The sequence below is a fragment of the Meriones unguiculatus genome, chromosome 9, assembly GCF_030254825.1.
Source record: "Meriones unguiculatus strain TT.TT164.6M chromosome 9, Bangor_MerUng_6.1, whole genome shotgun sequence".
In the NCBI taxonomy this organism is placed as follows: domain Eukaryota; kingdom Metazoa; phylum Chordata; class Mammalia; order Rodentia; family Muridae; genus Meriones; species Meriones unguiculatus.
Genome location: NC_083357.1, coordinates 119,486,815 through 119,503,227, shown reverse-complemented (window position 1 = coordinate 119,503,227; position 16,413 = coordinate 119,486,815). Strand labels below are relative to the sequence as shown.

The window sequence follows — 16,413 nt, the reverse complement described above, 5'->3', positions numbered from 1 at the left end:
TTTTGGAAGATAAAAGTTTGATTTTATTATATCAATTTTATCTCATTTTTTCTGCGTTTACATATGTGTATTTATAATGCACAGCAGTATAGATCATGTATATAATCTACCAGTGCAGAACCCATGCATGAAGGATTCAAAGCTTTTGATGGGATGGGAGGTAGGTTAGGTAGCTAATAAGGCTTTCTCTTCTACTTTTGCCAGATTGTGGTTTTGTATTTGCCTCCCAAAGCTAACTTCAGCATGCTCAAAAGGAAGCAGAGCTCCAGGGTGGAAGCCCAGCCAGTTACTGACTTTGGTCCTGATGAATCTCTGTCGGACAGCGCTGACATACTCTGGATTAATAAGCCAGTAAGTCCCTTTCTGAAGTTTGGAGAAGTGCATGCTGGTATAAGGGGAATTTCATTCATAAATTGGCTTTTATCTATTTGAGCTATAGTGGAAAGTGAATGATGAGTTTCTAGTGGTTCAGTTGGGAATGATTCAAACTGAAAAGATGAGGTGCTGCCATTAGTGTCCAGCAGAGGAAGATACAGACTGCCTTGCCATCCCTGCCCTGGATGCACTCTTCTCAGATCACACAGTCTAGAGATATTATCACGACCTCAGGATGACCCAAGATTAGCTACTACTCTTTTTTTCTTTTTTTTTTTAAATTTTATTAATTACACTTTATTCACCCTGTATCCCCCCATAAGCCCCTCCCTCCTCCCCTCCCAATCCCACCCTCCCTCCCCTTTCTGCATGCATGCCACTCCCCAAGTCCACTGATAGGGGAGGTTCTCCTCTCCTTTCTGATCTTAGTCTATCAGTTCTCATCTAAAGTGGCTGCACTGTCCTCTACTGTGGCCTGGTAAGGCTGCTCCCCCCTCAGGGGGAGGTGACCAAAGAGCAGGCCAATCAGATTATGTCAGAGGCAGTCCCTCTTCCCATCACTATGCAACCCACCTGGACACTGAACCGCCATGGGCCACATCTGTGCAGGGGTTCCAGGCCATCTCCATGAATGGTCCTTGGTTGGAGTATGAGTCTCTGGGAAGTTCCCTGTGTTCAAATTTTCTTGTTCTGTTGCTCTCCCTGTGGAGACCCAGGAGGGCAGGTGTCTCCAGGACTTCTCCCAGTGAGAGGAGAACCCTCTTGACTAATCAGGACCACAGTTACCACCCAGGTCTCTATGCCTGAGGTGAGCTGTAGCAACTCCTGAAAAACACCGGCCATCCAGTGACTATACCCAAAAAGCTGAGAAGGCTTCCTTCAGTAAAAAACATCTTCCTGCCAAAGGGATTCTCTCCACTACAAGAGTCCAGGAACAACCAGAAACTAACTTCAAACAACTAAGATAGCCCAATGGGTAGAGGACAGCGTAAAAGTTCAACCAACAAAAGCCAGAGCAATATGGCATCTCCAGAACCCAGTTATCCAGGGGCAAGTAGCCATGGACAGCCCAGCATAACTGAAATTCAAGGAGATGAGCTAACATCTAGCTCCTACTCTTAGCCACCTGTTTTCTTAATCACATTCAACAGTGACTTACCTCAGTAGAAAGGGTGTGGAAACACTATCCATTTCTGAAGAGTCTTTACTTTGATTCAAACCTTGTGGCTCAGAACCTGAGCCTAGTGTCTCACAAGCTCATGCATGCTGAGCGTGAGAGGAAGAACTGCTCTGCCATGCATCACTGCATGCTTGTAAGACATAGTGCTGGGAACTGAGCCAGGAAGTTCACTCTTAAGTCTTGGGAATCCAGCTCCATGCCACAAAACAGGAATGACTTCCTCAGCAAACTCAGGATTATAAGTGATGCAAGAAGGACACACATTGACTGAGGCACTCTCTGTGCCTGCTCTGCCCTTAAGCAGGACAAAGATGATCAGGCTGCCTTCCTCCTGAGCTTCACTAGCTTGCTCCTGGGAGACCGCCATAGCCTGCTCCTACGTCTTTGCAGTCTCTGATGACATTCTTTTTCCGCTTTGAAGCTGCCGAATCATCCCTGGGACTTCCTAAAGTGCAGGTGCTTTACACTGACAGCTCTTCATGGGCTTTCTGCTGGCCAGGAGCCACCCTGCCTGCAGCTCTGTCTCATCTACAGGAGCCTTAGAAGCCACCTTCTACTATCCTTTACTGTCTGGCTTATCTGTATTAGTATCTTTTACTCATGTGCTCTGGCCCTTGGGGCCTTCTTTAATAATCCAAATCTCCCTTGTCCATTCTGGTTAGGATTTCATATCCTCCTCATTTGCCACTTCCACAGACAGATAGAAAAAACTTCTCTTCTTTCCTTATATCCAATTTTACATTTGTCTATAAGTGCACACAGAGACACATAGAGACAATTTTGACCCACCTTTGGCCAACAGAATGAAAATATTTGAAAATAACTTGCACCTGTAATGAAGATGTGTGTATTTTTCCTTCTTATTTCCTCAGGAAGAAATAGCAAACAGATTTCACATAATTTTAAGTATTATTTTAAGTATTATGAATCACCCTAAGGTTATTTAAACTATATCAGAATGTATATATATATATATATATATATATATATATAGAGAGAGAGAGAGAGAGAGAGAGAGAAGTAAATAGACTAGAGAATAAATCTCTCACTAACTTTCTCTTCATGTCGAACCCACTCAAAACTTTCTAAGAACTTTGGGAGATGCAATTATGAGCTAACTGAAATTATTAATGATTAATTATAAATCATTGATAATTTGTTATGTTATAGCCTATCTTTTAAATCTCCTGGTAATTATATTCATTATATTGGAGGAGTCCAGATAAAGTTGAATTTACAGTCTGATGTTTATTGAAGGGTTTTTCAAATTTCATGTTTGAAAACTACAGTTCAACAACTCTTAAAAAACATTGAAATATACTTGTCCTTTGTGGTACGGAATTTCTGGGACTATGTTTTTATGTAAATATTGTTATACTTGGGCAAATATTAGAATACAGCCATCACCCTAAAGTGTCTGAGGCTTTTCAGGGTTTTGTCAATCATTCTTCATTTCCAGTTTAAAGACTTGCTAGCATATGGAGCTGTAAGATCCGTCTCTTATCAAACTATGATCCTGAAATAGGAATATAAAATTAGTGAATTAACATGACTACACACACACATATATAGACACAGTATGTATATTCACGATGATAATAACACTTAAATTATGTTTGAAAATCGTGCACTGAGTAATTCAGTAGCAATATTAACTCTGTGAGGTTAGCATGTAGATACAATTAAGCCTTTTATTCTAGGCATTACTTTTTAAATAGAAGATTATATGTGAGTGCTTTAAATATCCAGCCATTTGCTTTTGTTTCTTTCTTCTTATTATAAAGTTAATTAAAATCTTTAGACAGCAAATCAATGTGTGTTTAGAATTGCACAAAAAATAATTCTAATTTTAAAAGAAGTTCTAGGCTAAATATGTACAAAACATTTTCTCTGAAAAAGAGATGGCCTCATTCATTATCTTCTTTTCCACAATGATAATTTTAGAAATGATTTTTAAATGTTTTTAAATTTATGTGTGTGCACACATGCACACACACACATACACACACAGTTATGCGCACATGTAAGTGGAAATGAAGGTCAGAAGACAGTTTTTTCAGATGTATTATCTCCTTTAACACTGGGTTCCAGGGATTGAACTCAAGTCTCAGGCTTGTTTGGCAAGCCCAGTCTCACTGGCCCAGAAATGTATTTTATGTAGGGACATTATATGACACATTTTTTAAAAACCTGTATATAGAAATGTTCTATGGTCTGTAACAACCCACTTGAAAAATCATTATGATCTGGTATGGGAGTCCATTTTTTGAGATACTAGGGAAGTTACAGTAAACAAAGCACAGCTTTTAATTCTGGGTGCTTCAGTGCCAAAAATCTTTATACCAGGTTCATTGGGAGTGAATTGCTATGTCATGTAGTTGAATCAGAATTTCCCACAGGGTGGTCTGATGGCCTCCAAATCAACCTTTGGTTTAACTCCTACTAATGTATAATCACAGGAATGTTTCTCAAACGTTTTGAATGTTGGTATGCGCATGTGGAAGACAGGCTGCTTTGAGAAGTAGACACTATAAACTAAAAATACTGTGTGCTTCGTGAGCTTGGTAGATGTTCTTCCTCACTGCTGCACTGAGGAACTGTTTAAGTCTAAGTGTTACAGTGTGCTTTAAGACAAGCCAAAGGGTTGTTCAGTGTCACAAAGTAACTCTGGTGTCTGTGGCAGTGGGTGCACTCTCTGCTGCGTATCTGTGCCATCATCAGCGTCATCTCAGTGTGCATGAACACGCCCATGACCTTCGAACACTATCCTCCTCTTCAGTATGTGACCTTCACCTTGGACACTTTACTGATGTTTCTCTACACCGCAGAGATGATAGCAAAAATGCACATACGGGGCATTGTCAAGGTGAGTGTTTCCTTGTCGATTAAGTACATTCAGTGTTCTAGTTAACTCTAATATTTTCTGTGGATGTCTAAATACAATGCATTTTTCTTTTATGGATATTGACATTTTTAAAGCACATAACTTCAAAAGTTGATAATGCCGCATAAGAATATTTTAAAGTTAGTTTCATTTTATAAGATAAAAAGCCTTATATTCCCTGATATCTGTAAAGAATGCTAAGTATATGATCCATAGGTACAGGAGTGGATGTATTGAGCCACCCAGAGAACTAAACCCATGATTTTTGGCCCCTCAAGAAGGCATTTCAATATTTGTTGATGTACTGAACACAAGATAAATGTCACGTGATAAGGTCAGAGCATGATGACATTTAGCTGGATTTCAACAAAACGGGTTCTTTTCAAGATATAAAAGGATAAAAAGAGAAAATGAGAGATATAGGAACCTGGGAACTGCAAAAAATAAAATAAAAAAGAATATGTACAACTGACTGCTAGCCTTCAGAAATAAAAATAAATTAAAGTTTTAATAAAAGAAAAAAAAGAGGAGAGAAGAAAAGCAAGACAATTTTTGTCACAAGATCCTGGTTCTATTGCACTAACCTGTTCAGGGTTTTGGGATATGAAAAGATGCTGTTCCAGGAGCAGCTACATTGCTCTGTATAGAGAGAGTGGGATAGTGAGGGCTTTAAGGCTCACAAATGACATATTTGAATCAAGTCTGGCCCTTATGCATGGGAGGTCCTGGGGCTTGTGAGAGCCTGCGCGAGGACTGAGAGGCTCTTATAAAGTGATTCCTGATGCACAGCGAGCTGCCATATTCCTGGCTTCTCTTTATCCATAGTGATCACAGTTCTAGCCGCCAGAGAGGCTCCTCACAGCCAGTGCACCCTGCTGTGCCTTTCTAACATTTTATCATAAAATCGCAAATCTCAGCCTACATGGAGATCAGCAGTTGAGAGCACTTACATATTTTTGGAAAGTTCTTAACAACTTTACTTCTAACAGCCAAAACAAACAAACAAACAAACAAACAAAAAAAAACCAGCCAAATTGCCCACTGCTGACAATGGATACACAAACCAACATATCCAAATAACTGACTAGTAATCCGTAAAAACGATTGCTCAATTAATACATATTATACAGTGTATCTCAAAGTATTCTGAGTAATCAACCAGGTGCAAACAAATGTTCACTGTTAATTCTATGCATCTAATTCAGGGACATACAATAACAGAAAGACCAGGAGTGGGCTGGCCAGTTACATCACAGTAGCCCTTTTGAAATGGCTGAGACACCAGCTGCAGAGAATTTCAAAGCAAACTAAATGATGATAGGAATGTATTATAACCCTAAAAACTCTGGTTCATCTCACCTGAGACACACACAAGCCAGACAGGAGTAAGACCTTCCCTAGAGAAGATCAGCAGTTGTATTTTAAAGAAAATCTGAGCTATTGACTCAGTTGAGAAATAACTTCCTATGCATTGCTGATAATTTTTTCATTTGCTTTTCAAAAATGCCATCATTGTACAAGGTAATTTAGCAATAATTCCTAAGATAGGTTACCTCCCAGTACCTGCTCATATTCCTCCAGCTGTTGTAAGTCCCTTTAAGCTGGTTTCTCTGCATCAGGGCTCACACAGGCTCATATACTGTATTTGATTATTCTAAGCCTTTCTTCTTTGTCGTGTGTGACGCATGGCCACATCTACACAGGGAGATGGCTCTGTCTTTGCCTGTCCCTGCATGGGTAGAGGTCTTCCTCTGCTGCTCCTCACCTTGTTTTGTTGAGAAAGGGTCTCTCACTGAATCTGGTGTTAGCTGTTTCATCTAGGGTGGCTGGCTTTGAGCCCTTGTGATCCGCCTGTCCCTGCCTCAACATTGGGGTTAAGACGAGTGATGCTAGTCCCATCGTCAATATGGACGCTGGGAATACACATTCTGGTCCTCATAGTAGTTATGTATCCTCAGCTTGAAAGCCAAAATAAGCCCTTCCTTCTGTGTGTTACTTATTGTTGGATATTTTGTCCGAGATATAGGAAATATAACTGATAAACTTATGGAGCTACATGCTTTCTACAAATGTGGTCGTTTGCTCTTGGGTTTCCTTTCCGAGATTTTGTCACAATATTCCACTGCTATATACTAATAATTTCTGTATTATGAAATGTGTTGGTTTGTGAAAAAAGTGAGCACCTGCAATAGCCTTAATGACTATATTTTAAGATGACTCTAAATTGCCAGATATTTTATAAAGTCTTCAGGAAGTTTTCCTACGTGTGAGATTTGGGTTAGCATTGGTCAAAAACTTAAAAGTTGTCAACTATCACAGGAGTCAAACTTGGAATAAAATTTTGCTCCCCTGGGCATGTCCAGCCCTATTTCATAAGCTGTGGTCTACCAGCATTCTCTGAATGACCCCATCACTTGTGCATATCAGTCACTCAGGATATAGCAGCCTCTGCCCATGTTGTGAGGGAAATGAACATTGAATGTGAAATGCTTTGTGATTTAGCTCACCATGTGATAATTTCTTAAGGCTCTAACTTGAATGAAATAAAGTTATGATATTTTCCTAGATTAAACCTTTTTGTTTCTTTTTTTTTTAATTTTATTTTTTTCTTATCAGTTACATTTTATTAACTCTGTATCCAACCGTGTCCCGTTCCCTCATTCCCTCCCCATCCCTCCCTCCCTCCCTCATCTCCACCGTGCCCCTTTCCAAGTCCACTGATGGGGGGGACCTCCTCCCCATTCATCTGATCCTGTTTTATCAGGTATCTTCAGGACTGGCTGCAAAGCCCTCCTCTGTTTTGTTTCTTAAGTATATAATGAGTTGGGATTTGAATTTCATATCGAGAAAATTGTTCTGACATTCTTTAAGAGTGAAAAAGACAGGTAGACATGATGTGTAAACAATCAATTTATTCCATGTAAACAGGACACTAAATGAATGAATGTTGAATATTCAAAGTTGAATTAATATTTTAAAATAAAAATTATTTGCTATCTAATTGTTTCTAAAACTTTATAGATTCAGTATTTCTAGTATTTTAACTTCTATTAGCATTGAATGATTCACTGTTCACTAAACTCAAAAGTATTTTTCTAATTTCAAACTATAAGAAATGACAAATTAAGAATGAAAACCAGATAAGTATATTTCTGTTTTTAATTGGGAATAATTAGAGTAGATGAACATGTGGTGTCAACTTTAATTATTCTGCATTGCTAATATTATCTTGAAGTAATCAGAACATCATAGCTCATTAAAACTTATGTTTAAGTGCTAGCTGGTGTTTCTGTTAAATGCGAGATCTGGTGGTCTTGAACCAAACTTAAATAGTTTTCATTTATTTTTATTGTCTTGATCCTTGATCATTAGATTGCAGTAGTTAAGTGAGTGGTGCCAACTGTTGCATTTATGACATTAAATCTAAAACAAACCATTATCACTTGTTACCACACAGTTCTTCAACATGCATCCCAAATCGAGCAAGTTAGCTTTGGCATTCTATTCTTATATATAAAATGAAAGTTTTAATGACGTTCAATGTTAGCAAAATGTTATCTGTCACCGTAAATTTGTTATTAATTTAAATTTTATTATTTTATAGTTTTATACTTGTGAGTTTGTTGTGTTTTTATAGTTGCATGACAAATATAGTCATTTTTAGAAATAAAAACATCAAAATAAAAGTCTATCTGTCCACAAAGATGTTTTGGAAAAACCCATATTTTACAAGTGATTTGCTTTACTGTCTTTGAGTAAAATTTGTGAAACTTTTTTATTTTATTTTAGTTTTTACATTGCATTCACTTTATGTTCCGATGGTAGGCACCTCCCTCTTCCCCCCATCCCCTTCCCCGGTCCACTGAAAGGGGGAATTCTCCTCCTCTGCCATCTGCCCATAGCTTATCAAGTCTCATCAGGACTGCCTGGATCCTCTTCCTCTGTGGCCTGGTAAGACCGCATTACCAGGGGGAAGTTATCAAAAAGCACGCAACTGAGTTCATGACAGAGGCAGCCCTTGATCCCCTTACCTGGAGACCCACATGAAGACTGAGCTGCCAATCAGCTACATCTGAGCAGAGGGTCTAGGTCCTCTCCATGTGTGGTCCTTGGTTGGTGCATCTGTCTCTGCAGGGTCCCCCAGGCTTAGGACTTTTAGTTTTGTTAGTCTCCTTGTGGGGCTCCTGTCTCCTCCATGTCCTTCTGCCCCCTTACCCTCTTCTTCTGTAAGATTCCCTGTGCTCTGCCCAAAGTTTGGCTGTGAGTCTCAGCATCTGCTTCAATGCCCTGTTGGGTGGAGCCTTTCAGAGGACCCTCTATAGTAGTCTCTCATCATTTACACAATGCAATATTACTTGGCTATTAAAAACAAGAAAATCATGAAATTTGAAGATAAATGGATGGAACTGGAAAAGATCATCCTGAGTGAGGTAAGCAAGAAACAGAAAGACAAGTGTTATAAGTGGAGATTAGCCATATAATATAGCCATACTAAAATCTACAGACCTAAAGAAGCTAAACACTAAGGAGGAGCCCAGGGAGGATGCTTAAATCGCATTCAGAATGACAAACAGGATAGACACCACAAGCAGCAGAGTGAATGGAATTTTATGTAAGAAGTGGGAAATAGTAAGAGCTGGAGAGGACAGGAACTCCACAAGGAGAACAACAGAACAAGAAAATTTGAACACAGGGAACTTCCCAGAGACTCATACTCCAACCAAGGACTATTCATGGAGATAATCTAGAACCCCTGCACAGATGTAGCCCATGGCAGTTCAGTGTCCAAGTGGGTTACATAGTAATGAGAAGAGGGACTGCCTCTGACAAAATCTGATTGGCCTGCTCTTTGATCACTCCCCTCCCCCTAAGGGGGGAGCAGCCTTACCAGGCCACAGAAGAGGACAATGCAACCACTTTTGATGAGAACTGATAGATTAAGATCAGAAAGAAGGAGAGGAGAACCTCCCGTCAGTGGACTTGGGGAGGGGCATGCATGCAGAAAGGGGAGAGAGGGTGGGGTCGGGAGGGGAGGAGGGAGGGACTTATGGGGGGATACAAAATGAATAAAGTGTAATTAAAAAAAGAAAAGAACCCAATTTGTGAAATTAGAGGAAAAGATGGGGAAAAAAAAGAGTAAACAAGATGGGAGAAGTTCTTTAACTGCCTCCCTCAATCCCTCTTTCAGGAACTATTCCTGCTGACAAAATTCCTAAAGGAAAGGGCCACCAATTGAAAGGATGGCATGCCTTTTCATGATTCCTGGCAAAGGGCTATTGTTAGATTTATTCTTCAAAAAGACTAATCACAGTATTTTCATATTTTTTGTTTATTTGCACAACTTTAAACCAGATTACTGGTTAAAACGCAATAGTACACAGTTTATAAACTAAAAATATTTTATGAGGGAAAAATAAATGATAAATGCTATGTATTTGAAGCGCTGAAGATCATTCTATGTATTGTAGTCTGAATCCTTCAAATGAGTCTTAGTTGTCTGATTCTTCTCTAGCAATATATCTAGATAAAAGTAGCATGCTTCTGTGTTGGAGTAATAAATAATAATGCTAAGACATAACAGATGGGCTCTGGGAAAATAGGACAATAAATCACATGCTCATGAAACCACCAGTGCCTGTCATTTATGACTGCAAAATATATTTCTCTAAATGCATTTGGTATCTCTCCTTGTTAAATATTTGCAAGACACTTTCAGATAGTTCCTTTCACTGGATAATTGATTGCCAGCCTCCAACTGTTTACCTTTATACAAACTGACGGACAGGTCTGGAGTAACTCATATTCTCCCTCACAAGCATGACAATTTCTGTCCAGAGCTCAAGTCCCCTCTGCTCTCCCTTTTTATTGATGCTCTGTTATTCCAGAGGGAAATTCTCTTTTCAAACACCATTTTATTGAAATATACACTCTGACCTCAGGATAGAGGCTCTGTTAATAATGAAAGCAGTATATCTTCATTTTCTTTGACATTATCTTCCCAGTTAAAGTCAACATATCTTTTCTTTGCAAATTAAGGAAATTTTCTCATTTTCTGTTACTGCCTGTAACAGTGCTAGCAGTGATGGGTCAAGCAGTTTGAAAGGCTTCCTGTTGGCTGTAGTGTGTTCTGGGCCTTGGGGGACGAGCTGCCCTAGGACCTGAAGTGATTATTGGCCTCTATTACTACGTGTTCCGTTTGTGAAAGAACAACTGGATGCTTTCTTTTTAAGATCCTGAGCTCAGAGTTTTTCAAATTCTCATGTTTCATCAATAATTTGCCTTTTAAAATACCATTTTAAAATGCTAAAAAAAATTTTCTTTTGGAAGGTCTGTTCCATTGGGATAAAAAAAAAATGTAGACGGTTTGTACTGAATTAACCTTTAACTATTCCCCATACAGGATTAAATATATATACATATAAATGCATACATACATACATATGTATTAATTCATTTTTCCTGACAATCTTTGTGGAATTTACTTTCAGGGTGATAGCTCCTATGTGAAGGATCGCTGGTGTGTTTTTGATGGATTCATGGTCTTTTGCCTTTGGGTTTCTCTTGTATTACAGGTAATCAAATATATTTAAATCACAAAGAAATGTTTTAAAAAGTGTACATTATCTTGCATTTACAGTTTAACTAGAAATATTAAAGAATACAATTCAAACATGGTTGTGTACTTTCCTACATTATTTATTTTACATGTTCATTAATTAAACAATCTAATTGCAACACTTATTTTTAATATAATTTTTTATTTATTAAAATTTATTCACTTTGTATCCCAGCTGTAGCCCCACCCTTATCTCCTTCCAATCCCATTCTCCCTCCCTCCTTCATCTCCTCCAGGCCCCTTTCCCAGTCCACTGATAAGGGAGGTCCTCCTCCCCTTCCATCTGACCCTAGCCTATCAGGTCCCATCAGGACTGGCTGCACTATCTTCCTTTGTGGCCTGCTAAAGCTGCTCCCACCTCAGGGGTAGGTGATCAAAGAGCCAGCCACGGAGTTCATGTCAGAGACAGTCTCTGTTCCCCTTACTAGGGTACCCACTTGGACACTGAGCTGCCATGGGCTACATCTGAGCAGGGGTTCTAGGTTATCTCCATGCATAGTCCTTGGTTGAAGTATCAGTCTCAGAAAAGACCCCTAGGCACAGATTTTTTGGTTCTGTTGTTCTCTTTGTGGAACTCCAGACATTTCCAGGTCTTTCTATCTTCCCCTTCTTTCATAATATTCCTTGCATACTGCCCAAAGTTTGGCTATGAGTCTCAGCATCTGCTTTAGTACCCTACTGGGCAGAGTCTGTGGTAGGTTCCTGTCTTGTTCCTTGTTTTCACATTCTTCCGATGTCTATCCGTTCACCTTTCTGAATGAATTATTATTGATTATACTTGTGAGTTCTCAGAAATTAAAATAAATATTAAAGGTAGTTATTCCTTCTAAAACAAACCTCCTAAAACAGTGACATACTGTCACTGAAATAAAATAAAAGATTTGGGGTGAGATATCTAATTTTCAAATAAAAAATTGAATTTAACAATTCTTCATTCTGGTCTCCCATAGGACTAAATCCTCACTAAAAATAGATTAAGCTATTAATATTGATATTAGTCAACACTGAATATATTACAAATATATTTATATTTGCTGAGATTAAGGACATGCGGCACCACACCTGCCTCATTTATTCTCTTAAGGAAGCCATAGTGTGGAGATGTGCTTGTTGGTGGAATACAGTGTAGGCTGAATTCAAGGCACGGGTGCACATTCTCTTGTTACCCACACCTTTATTGGCAGTCGCAGTGACAAGGGAAGTCTGAGCCTGTGCGTCTCTTCACCTGCAGGTGTTTGAAATAGCTGACATAGTTGATCAGATGTCGCCTTGGGGCATGCTGCGGATCCCACGGCCACTCATCATGATCCGGGCTTTCAGGATTTATTTCCGATTTGAACTGCCAAGGACCAGGATTACAAATATCCTAAAGTAAGCACAGCGAGGTGCATGCATTGGGAAGAATTTACGACATTTGAGGAGGGACATTTAAAATATTTTATCTAACTTCTCTCTTTTCCCTAGGCGGTCAGGAGAACAAATATGGAGTGTTTCCATTTTCCTCCTTTTCTTCCTTCTTCTGTATGGGATTTTAGGAGTCCAGATGTTTGGCACATTTACCTACCACTGTGTAGTGAATGACACAAAGCCAGGGTAAGTGTCTCAGCTGTACTTTACGTCTAGGTGATTAACAAGGACATTTCCGCCTTGTGTGTGTGTGTGAAATTGTCAAATGCTTTAAAAATCAGTCTTTTTTTTTGTATTTTGTGTTCTTTATTCTTTGCCAGTTTAACATTGTTTTGTTCAACTTTGAGCTAAATGTTTACCACAAGCCAGATCAAAAAAGTATAAACTGGTAGGAATTGCTGAGAACTATTGTCAATAAACATGCACTAAAAGACCTGAAATGAAAACATTGACCCATTTCACCCCACTATCCTGCAGAGAGAGGTCATCATGGGAAACTTTGTAAAGGCTGGCAGAATATACAGTTGCTGGAAAAATCCTCTTTCGTTGACAGTGATAAAAACAAACCACCAGAGCATGGTGTTAACTGAAATAAGCCATGCACAGACAAGTGGTTCATAGTATCATTCATGTATGAATTTTAGGAAAGCTGATTTACGAAGGTAGCAAGGATTGTAGTCTTTATCAGAGGCTAGGCATTACCAGACCTGGTGAGAGAACAGGGAGCTGATGATAAAGAAAACAAAATTCCAGCTAGATGAGAGTGATAAACTTTGAGAACTCATCCTCAGAAACATGAGCAGGGCCAGTCATAATATACTGTATAATTAAAAATAACTGGAAAGTAGACTTAAAATGTACATTATAAAATATTGGTGGACATGACAGTTAATTAGCTTTTTATTCATGCATTCTGTATATTTGTATTTGTGTTGTAATATTGTGCTCAAAAATAACCCACAAGTATTATTTGTCAATTAAAACTAGCATTAATTTTGAGTTGGGGAGATGGCTCAGTAGGTCCACAAACCTGAGGACCCAAGTTCTGATCCCCAGCACCCACAATAAGACAGATATGGTAGTATGCCTTTAATCCCAGTATACAGAAGACACAGACAGGAGATACCCCAAACAAGGTGGCTGAACTGACTCGCTGTACTGGAAAGCTCCTAGTTGAAGTTAGAGACCCTGCTCAATGAAGCAGGTGGAGAACAATCAAGGAAGACTCCCCATTTCAACATACCCCCCACACACAGACAGCACTCGTGTGCCTCCACACATGTGGACACACATACTCACAGGTACATGTCTAAAACAATTTTAATGTTTCCAGTAAATATGTCCTAATCAAGCAATAAGCTATGGTTACACTGAAGGGCCCGGTGTTGCTAAGTGCTGTTAGGACCTCTGACTTTAACCCACGAGCAGTAGCGTCTTAACAATAGGAATGCTTTCAAGCGGAGGCTATGTGTCAGATCTCACCACGAACTCTGGCATGAATCTGCTTTAACCTGTGAAGCAAAAAACGATAAAGAGTGAGGTAACTAGTTACGTGGACGTTTACTTTGCAGTGACATGCATATTTTAGATCATGTAGAAAGACAGCATAGTGATGTCTTCAGCAGTGTTACCAGTCAAGGCTGAGAGTCTTCTCTGGTAATGAACTGCAATCTAAGACAATTATGGAAAGAGTAATGAGATTCGACTAAGCAAAGCAGCTCATTTCCTAAGGAAAGTTGAGAAGGGCAATGGGCTGTGGCAGAAACAGGTGCTGCAAAATGCCAAATGTGAGGGCAGATATCGGCTGTGAGCCAGAAGAGGAAGCTGCAAAGAAGCAGCAGGTGAAATAGCAGACAAACAGTTACTGACAGCTTATTGTCACTCCCGACAAAGAAAGAAAATGTATTCATGGCTTTATATAAAATAATGAAATCTTATTCCCAGCAGTGAGACAATTAACATGGCTTTAGGGCAAGTAAATGTAAATGTTAAATACATAAAAGTTTTTCATAGCGAGGGCAGAATTCACCAAGAGCTTAGGTGGTCATTTGCTGTCAGTTAAAGTGCTGTGCCCTGCACATACCCTAGGCAAGTCTCCTTTATCTCTACTGTTGGGGTAGTTAATGGCTTGACATGTGATCCTAAGAAGCTTCTGGGAGGGTTGACTGTCTCTGAGCAGCTTATAGAGCTTGGCAGTGTTTTATAAATTATTATCAAAGAGTTGTTCTAGAAAAAGTGTAAAGTTAGATTTAAAGTTTCATATTTCTGGTTCAAATAGAAGTACACTAAGTACACCAAAGAGCAAAATTAAACTGGTCTTACAACTTCCTTTTCCAAAAGATGTCTTCTTTAAACACATGGAACACTTCATAAATTTGTGTGCCATCTTTCTTCAAGGGCCATGTAAACCTTCTTGAATCATCCCAGTTTTAGTATGTGTGTTGCTGAAGCAAGCATACAAGATATGATCTTTAATAAAAAGATCAGACGAGGAAAATAGAAAAATAATAGAGCTAGAGTAAAATTTCCCCAGGCTTTATGTCTTTATCACGCCTTATCCTAGATCTTCTCTTTTTTTAATTTAATTTTTATTAATTACAATTTATTCACTTTGTATCCCCCTGTAGCTCTCTCCCTCCTCACCTCCCAATCCCACTGATGCCCTTCTCCACCGATGCCCTTCCCCCAGTCTACTGATAGGGGAGGTCTTCCTCCCCCTCCTTCTGATCCTAGTCTATCAGGTCTCATCAGGCCTGGCTGCATTTTCTTCTGTTTCCTGGTAAGGCTGCTCCCTACTCAGGGGAAGGTGATCAAAGAGCAAGCCAAACAGTTCATGTCAGAGACAGTCGCTGTTCCCATTACTATGGAACCCACTTGGACACTGAACTGTTATGGGCTACAGGGGTTCTAAGTTATCTCCATGCATGCTCTCTGGTTAGATTATCAGTCTCAGAAAAGACCCTTTTGCCCAGATTATTTTGGTTCTTTTGTTCTCCTTGTAGAGCACCTGTCCTCTCCAAGTCTTACTATTTCCCACTTCTTTCATAAGATTCCATGCACTCTGCCCAAAGGATGGTCATAATGCTTTGATACCCTGCAGGGTAGAGCCTTTCAGAGGCCCTCTGTGGCAGGCTCCTGTCCTGTTCTCTGTTTTCTTCTTCTTCTGATGTCCATGCTCTTTGCCTTTCTGAATGGGGATTGAGCATTTTAGTCAAAGTCCTAGGCATATATCCAAAAGAGGCTCAAGTGCACAACAAGGACATTTGCTCAACCATGTTTGTAGCAGCTTTATTTGTAATAGCCAAAAGCTGGAAACAACCCAGACGGCCCTCAACTGAGGAATGGATGCAGAAATTGTGGTAATCTACACAATGGAATATTACTCAGCAATAAAAAACAAGGAAATCATGAAATTTGTAGGTAAATGGTGGGAACTGAAAAAGATCATCCTGAGTGAGTTATCCCAGAAGCAGAAAGGCACACGGGGTCTATACTCACTTATAAGTACATATTAGACATATAATGAAGGATAAACCTACTAAAATATGTACACCTAAAGAAACTAATCAAGATCTAACTCTTAAAGCAGAAGCAGAATAGCTGATGCTTGACTAGGTCTCAGCCCTGACTCAAAGTCAGGTAAGACAGGCTGCCTTGTCACCTCAAAGCAGGTGTTCATACCTGACTGGAAGCTGGTCTGCTCAGGGCTGCATCTGGTGCCTTTCTTTTCTGATTCTGCTTTGATCTGTTCGTGGGCTGCTCCTTACATGCTCATGACTCAGCTGCAGCCTCCTGGCCTCTGTCACACATGCTGTCTTTTCTTTTTATTCTTTTTTGTTTATTTATTTTTATTAATTACACTTCATTCACTTTGTATCCGCCATAAGCCCCTCCCTCCTCCCCTCCCGATATCACCCTCCCACCCCCTTCTTCACGCATGCCCCTCCCCAA

The 16,413-nt window shown here is 39.5% G+C and overlaps 1 protein-coding gene and 1 non-coding gene across 7 annotated transcripts in view; one reads left to right on the top strand and one right to left on the bottom strand.

Moving 5' to 3' along the window:
* Nalcn (sodium leak channel, non-selective) overlaps positions 1-16,413 on the top strand; it is a 303,181-nt gene that overhangs the window by 17,214 nt on the left and 269,554 nt on the right. For 5 of the 6 annotated variants that reach the window (XM_060391666.1, XM_060391663.1, XM_060391669.1 and 2 more), the window contains exons 2-6: positions 233-351; positions 4,239-4,421; positions 10,928-11,011; positions 12,287-12,426; positions 12,520-12,648. In XM_060391666.1, coding sequence (XP_060247649.1) covers positions 233-351; positions 4,239-4,421; positions 10,928-11,011; positions 12,287-12,426; positions 12,520-12,648 — 655 coding nt within the window. Of the gene's footprint in view, positions 1-204; positions 352-4,238; positions 4,422-10,927; positions 11,012-12,286; positions 12,427-12,519; positions 12,649-16,413 lie in introns of all 6 variants that reach the window. The other variant, XM_060391664.1, reaches the window with a different exon arrangement.
* On the bottom strand, positions 14,814-14,917 carry LOC132656669 (U6 spliceosomal RNA). The gene has a single exon (XR_009594385.1). It is a non-coding gene; the product is annotated as a U6 spliceosomal RNA (small nuclear RNA).